Source organism: Phaethon lepturus, unplaced genomic scaffold (assembly GCF_000687285.1).
Source record: "Phaethon lepturus isolate BGI_N335 unplaced genomic scaffold, ASM68728v1 scaffold3231, whole genome shotgun sequence".
Lineage (NCBI taxonomy): Eukaryota > Metazoa > Chordata > Aves > Phaethontiformes > Phaethontidae > Phaethon > Phaethon lepturus.
In genome coordinates, this window is record NW_010515367.1 from 24266 (window position 1) to 34421 (window position 10156).

Sequence of the window (10156 nt, forward strand, 5' to 3'; positions counted from 1 at the left end):
GTGTGGGCAGCCAGCTGGGCAAGCCCTCCTCAAAGGACAGTCTGGACAACCACACCTGTGTGCTTAGAATAATGCATGCGGTTAGATGCCTTGTTGGATGGAGGCCTAAATGAACATACCATTATGTTTGACTAATACAGACATCAGCTGGACATGATTTGTTTCTTCAGAGGATTTTTGAGTTCTTCCTTGCAAGTTGGTGCTTACATTTCAAACCAAAAAACTTGTCAAGTCCAAGCTTCCTTGACAGCTTCAGCTCACTGAAAGCAAAGTCTTGACGTGAGATGCTGGTTTTCTCCAATGGATTCTGAAAAGCTATATGTCCTTTAGGTGGGTTGTTTAGTGTCCATGATTAAAGGCACCTATGCAAAGCTTAATTAGTTTAATTAAACATCCACTGGCAGAAATCCATTCCTGAACTGATGTATCACTCAAGTACCATCATACTGAGCAGCACCCAAATGCTCTCAAGCCCTCATCAACCTCAGGGGCATTTCTCATTAGGAAAAAAGACTCAAAAAACACAAGAGCATCCATGAGAAAAGCTGAATGACCATGTCATACGTATCCACAATTTGAAGATCAAAGGGTTGTCTGATTTCCTTTAGTAACATCAAGGATTAATTTGGTCTAATCTGTTAAGTACAATACTTTCAGCTGCAGTTACATTTTAAGCCATCTTTTCACATGCTGGCACCAACTGTGTGTCTGCCTCTGTAGATACGATTTTGATAGTAGCAGGGATTTCTGTCTGCCGAGCCAAATTTTGAAGCAACATCCTCTCAACATACATACTTTACGCAGTGTGAGCAGGGGCTAGTGTATTGCCCCGGGACTCAGGAGACCTGGCTCTAGTCTGGGCTCTATCATTGACCTGCCAAGAGACCAGATACCAGACTATTTTCCTATTTTCCTACTTATGGATGACAGCCATTAGAAAGGGTGAACGCAGAACATTGTTTAATGGTCAAGGTATTAGTACCACCATTTCTAGACCAACTCCTCCTCCGTCCGTAGGCATTACAAAGTCAGTAAAGGTAACACCATAAAGGTAAATTACAAGGGTATTTATTGCAATAGCTGATACACACTAGACCCGAGTATGGAAGCAATATATTTTGACCACTAAGTGAAAAAGGAAGAGCTTTGTTTCAAGCAGTTATGCATATTAAGGACATGATGTGATTTGGTAAATGTATCCTCATTTCTGTTTTTATTGTTAATTACCTGGATGACATTTTCATTTGTAACAGATAATGTCTTTAGCATCTGCCTATGGAAACACATGGGTAGCATTTCAGAGCTGTTCTCAATTGTATTTGGATATGTCAGAGAATTTGTAAGAGCTTCATGTCTTTCCACCTGCCAGGAGAGTAGAGTCATGGCACTCATCCAATGCTAAATACATTTCCTGGTAGCCAGATTAACTTGTATAAAGCAGAGAGGACTGTCTCCATTACACCCAAGGCTGATATAATGTAGATCAGAAACAGTCTTTGCAGTACTGAGCATCTCATGTGTGACTGATGAGTGGTGCAGTTGACACACCTGAGGGATGGGATGCTATACAGAAGGACCTGGACAAGGTCAAGGAATGGGCCTGTGTGAACCTCATGAGGTTCAACAAGGCCAAGTGCAAGGTCCTGCACCTGGGTTGGGGAAACCCCCGGTATAAGTACAGGCTGGGGGATGAAGGGATCGAGAGCAGCCCTGCCGAGAAGGACTTGGGGGTCCTGGTGGATGAAAAGCTGGACATGAGCCAGCAATGTGTGCCCGCAGCCCAGAAGATCAACCACATCCTGGGCTGCATCTAAAGCAGCGTGACCAGCAGGTCGAGGGAGGGGATTCTGCCCCTCTACTCCACTCTGGTGAGACCCCACCTGGAGTCCCGCATCCAGCTCTGGAGCCCTCAACACAGGAAAGACATGGACCTTTTGGAGCGAGTCCAGAGGAGGGACATCAAAATAATCAGAGGGATCATGGAACAGCTCTCCTATGAGGTTGGGGTTGTTCAGCCTGGAGAAGAGAAGGCTCCAGGGAGACTTTATTGCATCCTTCTGGTACTTAATGGGGGGCCTATAAGAAAGCTGGGGACAGATGTTTTATCAGGGCCTGTTGTGCTAGGACAAGGGATAATGGTTTTAAACTAAAAGAGGGTAGATTTATACTAGATCTAAGGAAGGAATTTTTCACAATGAGGGTGGTGAAACACTGGCCCAGGTTGCCCAGAGAGGTGGTAGCTCCTCCATCCCTCGAAACGTTCAAGGTCAGGTTGGAAGGGGCTCTGAGCAACCTGATGTAGTTGAAGATGTCTCTGCTGATTACAGGTGGTTTGGACTAGATGACCTTTAAAGGTCCATTCCAACCTAAAGATTCTTTGATTCTATGACTTGATAAAGGCTCAATGTTCAGAAGAAATAGTTGAAAGTAAGTATTCTAGAGAAAATTGCCAGGTGTGTGACAGGGCAGAATTGCTGGTCCCCAGCCAGTCACTTCAGCTGGATATTCACTAAGGAGGAGCTGGGGGAGTCTAAGACCATGCTAACAAGGTCTCTCGTTTCAGCTTACAAGGAAAAGATGAAGGAGCTGTCCATGCTCTCTCTGATCTGCTCCTGTTTTTACCCTGAACCTCGCAACATGAATATCTATAAATATGATGGTGAGTGACTTTCACTGGAAATCATCCTGCAGATCAGATAATGTGCTACTGCTGGGAAATGACTCAGTTCGTTGTCCCAGTCCATAATGTTAGTCATTGGATGTTTTGCTGATTTAACAATTCATTTGCTGGTTTTGGCTATTACCTTCTATTGATTGTGTATTACCTTTGATGCTGGTTATTGTTCCTAATAGCAACTAACTAAACTCTTAAATCCAGCCCTCTCATACCGAGCTGTACTTTTCCTACTACCCATTTGAGAATTAGAGCTCTTCACAGTGGACATAATTCCCAAGGAGACCAAGAAAAGATGAAAGTGTGCTTAAAAAATTAATCAGCTTGGGCACTGCTTGCAGGGGTGTGAAATGAGACAGAACCCCCATAAGCTTCCAAAACTGCTGTAAATTTTTATCTTTATGAGATTAAGATATAATTAAGCTATTACAGATAAAATGGAATGTACTTCTCCTGAGAAGAGTTTTCAGCCTGTAATCTGGCATTTCATTAAAAATGCCCAAGGCAAGGATGCTAAATCTTTTGTCTGTACTTCTGATCCTACACTAATGTCTGTGCTGCTTCTCTCCTCGATACCACTGAGGTACTGAAGTGTTTACCATTTCTCACTTTATTGTGCAGACATGGAGGTTAAACAAATCAACAAACGTGCCTCAGGCCAGGCCTTTGAATTGATCCTAAAGCCACCATCTCCGGTCTCAGAAGCACCACGAACTTTAGCTTCTCCAAAGAAGAAAGAACTCTCTCTTGAGGAGATCCAGAAAAAGCTGGAGGCTGCAGAGGAGAGGAGAAAGGTATCTTTCCTTAAAAAAATGCTAGTGATTACACCTGACAGTGTACAGCATAACAGCCATGTTTCCTGTCCATTGGCATGTTTTCCATTGCCATCATTGACTCACAGTGGCCTGCATGAACAAAAATTACTAACATGTTTAAGGGAACAAATGAGTTTATTTTCTTTCAACAGCTTCTTCACAAAGGTTAGCGCAAATGCAGGGTGCATGCAGCAGGAAGTACACATTAACTATTTATTCAATCTTCACCATGATTAATGTGTTGCAGAGGTCTTTATTTACTCTAAGTCAGAGCTTTCAAAGAAATACTTCTTTCAAAGTATTCATTTCAGTAAAAAGACATGACTGTATGTGAAAGGCACCTGCCCATGAGCTTTCACACACCCAGATGATGACATGCCCCAAAGAGTCAATTTGTGAAGTGCCTCTGTATTGACTACAAATACTCAGATAAAGATACGGACAGAGAATGAAATGGCAGCAATTAAGAAGCCTGATACTATGAATATACTTAGTGGGAAATATAAACTGAATGTCCCAGATTTAATTTCATTGATTTCATTACTGTTCATTTCTTCCTAAAGAAAAACTCATTATGCAATAAACTGGTAATCAGTGATAGCAATACAGACACCTGCCATTTCTTCCCCTTGATACTATATTCATTTTGAATGAACATATAACTGAGTTATTTTAATAGAAAAGATCCTCCGCATTAGCATTGCAGCAGAAATTGCTGGGAAAGGAACAAAGAACAGAAAAAAACTTCATTACATCACTGTTAAAATCCCTGGTGCTCCCACATCTCAACTATTACCTTCCTTTTTGGCCTGAAAAACAGTATAGTACAGAGAAGGATAAAAGATACAGAAGCAATCAATCAGAGGAATAGAAAATCTTCAATAAGAAGATAAATTAAATAGTCCACTTTTTAGCTTGGAAAGACAAAACAGATGGAGGATAAGATAGAAGTCTACAAAGTCATGAATGGTAATGAGAAGATGAATAGGAACAATTATATTCTGTTACACACAGTCCAAAGGGAAGAAATAATCAATGAAATCATCAGACAGCAATTTCAGAACAGAGAGGAGGAATCATCTTTTCATGTATTGTTTAATGAAGCTGTATTTGTTATCACGGACTATTTAGAGATTATTAAAATAGTATTTATTTCAAAAAGATAATAGCAAAATTGGTAGAGCACTACCTTGTAGAAAATTATTATACGGATGCAACCTTCTTGCTCAGAAAATATGTGACCTGGTGACTGCTGAAAGCTAGGAAACTATATATATCAAGGAAAGGACAAGGCGGATTTGCCCCACTTCATCTACACTTCCCCTAAGCATATTCCACTTTCCACTGCTGACAAACCAGACAGACTTTCTGACATCCACCATGGCAGTTTTTATTACATTTTTCAATCTATGTACAAAAGCTATCAGGCATGACCATTCTAGATTGTATCCTTCCAGCGCAGTTCTAATTAAAATCAAGTATAACTAATGGATGAGAATTGCCTTTTTGGAAAAAATACTAATTAGTTTCACATTGTTTAGGAATTAGGTTCTGCTCTATTAATTAGGCAGTGTTAATTAATAAATTTTCAAACTCATGAGAACATCTACAGCAACACATGCACTACAGCAGGCTCCTGCTTGCTCTGTTTCCTGTTTATCAATCTTGTTTATTCCCTTATAAGCTTTTACAGGGCTTGCTCTTTTTCTCCCCCTCTTTCTGTGCCTCGCTTGACAGTCACTGTGACCTCATACTCTCAGACCAAACTGAAAGTCTCATCTGAGGCATTTTTCCCTTCTGCACCACATAGCGAGACCCATTTTGGGCTAGTTACAGATTTGTCCTTTCCATTTATAGAGTCTTCTTTACAGCATGTCGTTATTATCCCATTATTTTTTGGCATATGTGTGCTATATTTTCCCACCTTAATGGAAAATCAGAAAGATCTTTCCATCCTTCACACTTACGAAATTAGAGCACAGTGACATTGTAAGCAAGCAGAAGTTTGTTTCTGTAACATTTATCAATTTTTACCCATTGGCCTTGAATGTTCAGCTATTATTATACTGGACTTCAAGAACCTTTGGTCAAATTATATATCTTTATTGCCCATGTTCAACTCACTAGCATAAGAATTAAACATTAAAGGGACACACATTTCTACTAGACTTTGGATTATGGGAGAGAAATCTTACGTAATTAAATTCTCTTAATGGCTTTGTGTTGGGATGAGATTGAATCAGGCTCGTCCCTAGCGCTTAGCACCACGAGGGATGCAGGACAACAGGCACATTTTTAACTCTCATGCTGTTGGATATAGACTTACAGCTACATGAGATTTTAATACCCTTACTATGAAATGCCCCAAGACAAGCCCCTCACGTAGCCTAGTCTGGGCAAGGCTCGCTGTGCTCCCTGCAGCGGGCCGTCGGCCCGGGGCATCTCTGCCAGCCTTGTGGCCGCACTCTGCGTCGGGCTTCAGCACCCAACTGGCCGCCCCTTTGAGCCAGCCCCACAGCCTGCCCAGAGGCGCTTCTTAACACCCATGATCCATCTTTCCTTTGGCACTGAAAAAGCCACCCATGCTTTAACGCACAGTACCCGGGCAGACTGTTGGGGCAGAAAAGGCTTCGCTGAGGCCGAGGAGACGGCGGAGCTGGGGGAAGATGATCCCTCCCAGACATTGCGCAGGGCCCACAAAACTGCTGCTCCAGGCAAGAGGAGAGGCGGAGAAGGGATTGGCACCTTCCCTGGCAAAAGTGGAGCTTTCTTTGTTCTTCCAACTTGTTCCTATTCCCCTCCTTGGCTTCCTGTAATATGTAAGTATATGAGCAGTATGGAAGGGACAGGCACTGCCCAAGACATTTGCCGCCCATCTGCTACTATTTGTCTTGCCCATCTATTGATCTCCCTTTTTGTTACTGTTGGCCCTCGTCTGTGCTTGTGCGGAGAGGAAATAAAACATGAAGTGTTTTTCCATGTAAAGGTCCCAGCAATATATGTGGAATCAGCACCAGAACCGGGTGTTTCTGCCCCATTTTGATTCGCACCATAGCCTTTCTATACATTGTGCTTCACGCCTAATGCTTACAAAAGAGAGCCAAAACCGCAAGCCGCTTCACAGTTCCTCATCCGAAAAGCATAAACCTATGGTATACGTGCCCACAGGAAGACATTTGCTACCAGCTAGGAGAAGATCTGGTATTAAGCACCAGGGTCTGTCTCAGAGCACGTGGAGTCATGAGCAGAGACAGCATACCTCCCGGTGCTGGCAAAGCTTCTCCCCGCAGCCTGACGGGGGCTTTGCTGCTAATGAACAATCATAAGACAAACTGAAGTTGATCTTCATTAAGATTAAAATGCCAGGCTTCAAACTGCAGCAGATCAAAAAATACCTCATGTGCAGGTAGGGAAGCATCAGGCAGAGGGCTCAGGTGGTACCTCTTCCATCCCTCTACATGCCATGTTCACCTCTTTGGGTCACAGCTCTTGAGAACAGCAATTCTGTGCCGGTTGAGGAAGAGAAAGTGAGGGGGTTTTGTTTCACATTGTGGATGGTCTTTTTTTTTTTTTTCCTCTTTTTGTTCTTAGTAGCCCTGACCCAAAGCACCACTGGCAGACAGGACAAAACAAAAAAAATTCTCATCCAAATTTAAGCAAAATTTTGCACCATCTGGTTTCAGTAGAAGCATGACTTCACCTAGAGTTACAGCTGATGTCTCTGACTCTCCTGACATATGGCCATTTCACTCTTCTGCTCTGTGACCCCATGGATCAGGATCATTCCCCTCTTCTTTGTGTCTATTTAGACTGTCATCGCTTTGGGGGAGGAACTGCCTCTCACTGTGTATTTGCACCACTGCCGGGCACAGTGAGTCCTCACAACAGGAGCCAGAACAGGTGCTAATGTCATACAAATAATAGTATTCCCAGTGAGGAATAAGATGTAGCCATGCAGAGATTTGAGGAAGCCAGTGCCATGAGTGAGGTCTAGCTTGAGTCAATTGCTCAGGCAAAAATGGAGCTTTTACAGGGAAAAATCCCTGTAAAAGCATTTTGCATTTACAGGGGAAAATCCCAGCCTCAATGCCTTCCCCTGAAAACATCACTACTTCAACTCACCATTTCTTTCTGACTAAATACCTAGGTTTCACCTTGGCATTTACATTGCAGTAGGAGCCTTTAATCCTGTCTTTGTATTCTGCAATTCTACAATTCTATTTTATTCACAATGCACTGAAGAATACCAAGGTTAATGCAGCTTCTGCTGAACAATTTAATTTATAAAAATCCAGCCAGTGAATGAATGTGTTATGGAAGTGGAGCTCTCATGACTGGTAGTGTGCCTCACATACCCTAGGAACTAAGGATCCTAGTAACCAAGGTGAATGCATTCAAGCTAAAATGCCCAGTTTAAAAGCAGTCCCGTTTCTTGCTTAAAAGTAACCCTTTACTTTTATGTCTGCATAAATGACTTCAATAATGGGATGCATCAAAGAAAAATAGATAAATGTGAGAAAATAAAGCACCTGTTACTGAGATAAGTGGAATTTTCTTCCTGTGTGTAAGAATTAAAAAATACATGTATGTCTAAATCCAGTTTCCATAAATAATTTTGCTCATTAAGGGACTGTTTAATTGTCTGCATCTATCTCTGGCCAAATATGAGATGTGGATTTCCATTTGAAGCACAAATCTCTGAAAACTGGGGGTGCACATGATCCTTTAGAAATATGACGTGACTGTCATAGCAATTTTCCTGCATTAGCCATCTTTTTAGCACAGTAGTACATTTCTAGGAGCAAAGGTATCTATACCAGGAATGGTTTAGAACATTTTTATTCCTCCAGGCCTAGCATTAGAGACTGCAGCTGTAGCTGCACTGATTATGTCATTATATTTAAGTCTTCTGGATATTCCACCTTGAGTATTGGTTTTTTCCTTTCTCCACCATTTCATACTTTTCTCTCCTTTATTAATCTTTATCTTCGGTCCCATTTCCATCCTTTTTTACTCATTTTCTCACCACAGCTGTACAAGAAGCACTTATTGTAAACCGTTTACAAGTGCATTAGAACATGGACTGTCAAGGATTTGAAAATATCCTTTCCAGCACTTCAAACAATACAACGTTGAAAATCAACTTGGAATGAAAACTTTCTACATGTGTTGCAATCCTGTAACAAGACCGTGGGAGTCCATACACAGCAGTTAAAAGCCAACGCAAACAACAAAGGGAGTCTATTAATCCCAGCCCCACTAGGTATCTGGGGTCATTCATTTAGCCATTTCTGGATGTGTAGCAGACTTTGAACAGACAGGGCGGCCAAGGTCTTTTGCCAAATGTGTTGGAAACAGAAAATTGTTTGACAATCCTGTACAAAAACATACCAACCACCTTCCAAAATTTTCATAAGGGGATTTCAAAAATGGTCTGAACACTAGGGAAACAGGCAGACTCACAGATGGGGTACAATGGCATTAGAAGAGGCACCTCAGTCTAAATGAGTGGATGTTTTGTGGCGAGGAAGGGGGTCCCTTTATTTTGAACCGGTCCTGGGTACCTTGAACATTTTGAGTGGGGAAAAGGAATGCCATTTAAGGCATATCATAAGGGAAAATCGTATTAGGCGTGTTCAGTCAGTTCCTGGGGTCTTGTTTAGCTTTCATTCACACTCTTATTGGTGCCAACACAATTTGCATCCAGTAAATACTGGATTAGAGTATAAGGATTTTCTTCATTATCGTGCATTAGTGGACAAATTACTTTTGAATGTGTTGTCTGCCAGAGTAGCCTCCAGAACTATGTGTACTTTGATATGGAGCTCTAATTTTTCACTATTCTCCTGGATTTATGATAATAAGTAGTTCCAGAAGCCAAAGGGTTTGAATGGAAGAAAACAAGTCCTGAAAAATGGGCAAGTGCCCCAAAGTCTCAAAGGCATTTTGCTATCTCCTGTTGAAAGACAATGTTCTTTTCAAAAATGCTGCTTAGAAGCACAGTCCAAATCTTACTTTTTATTATACCATTGCCATGGGCCCTGGATGTGTCCTTGGAAATGTCTGTTTACCAAATCTGAAAATGCTTGATGTTATAACACATTATATATACAAATTTAAACACCATGAAATACTAGCTTTCCAAATTAACAAGTCACTTCTTAAACGTTTCATGGGACAGGACATGACAACTAGTATCACAGTACCTTTTCCATTCACTCCCAGCAAGATTTCTGAAGTTACTTTTAGATCACTTAGATCACAAAATTCGTATCAGCAAGCAAAATTTAATGATGATAACTTTTCCAAAAGTAGGTGAAAGGTTGACATTGAATAGTAAATTAAACAGAAATGCAAAATAACTTCACAAACACTAGTCAAACTGAGTCACTCATTCAAGCTCGTCCAAAAATGGTAAAACAAGATGAAGATGTTCCATTATTTCTGTTTTACATTGTACAAAATGTTTCAAAATAATTTTTTTACATTTTGAAATAGCCTACATTTAAGGAAATGTTAAATGCTAAGTATGTGAAATCAAATATTTTGCTTCAAAATAACTTATTTTTAATATATGATTATTAAAATGATTGATGTTTTTGTTAAAATTATGGGGCTTTTACAATTTTTCAATTAGTCTACAAATTTCCTTCTTTGCCCAGCTCTT

General features: G+C 41.0%; 1 protein-coding gene across 3 annotated transcripts in view; it reads left to right on the top strand.

The window, feature by feature from the left end:
* Window positions 1–2553: 2553 nt before the first annotated feature.
* STMN2 (stathmin 2) overlaps window positions 2554–10156 on the top strand; it is a 14107-nt gene continuing 6504 nt past the window's right edge. Inside the window, exons 1-2 of one of the 3 annotated variants that reach the window (XM_010295730.1) lie at window positions 2554–2659; window positions 3296–3468. In XM_010295730.1, coding sequence (XP_010294032.1) covers window positions 2578–2659; window positions 3296–3468 — 255 coding nt within the window. In that variant the 5' untranslated portion in view covers window positions 2554–2577. Of the gene's footprint in view, window positions 2664–3266; window positions 3469–10156 lie in introns of all 3 variants that reach the window. The other 2 variants (XM_010295729.1, XM_010295728.1) reach the window with 2 other exon arrangements.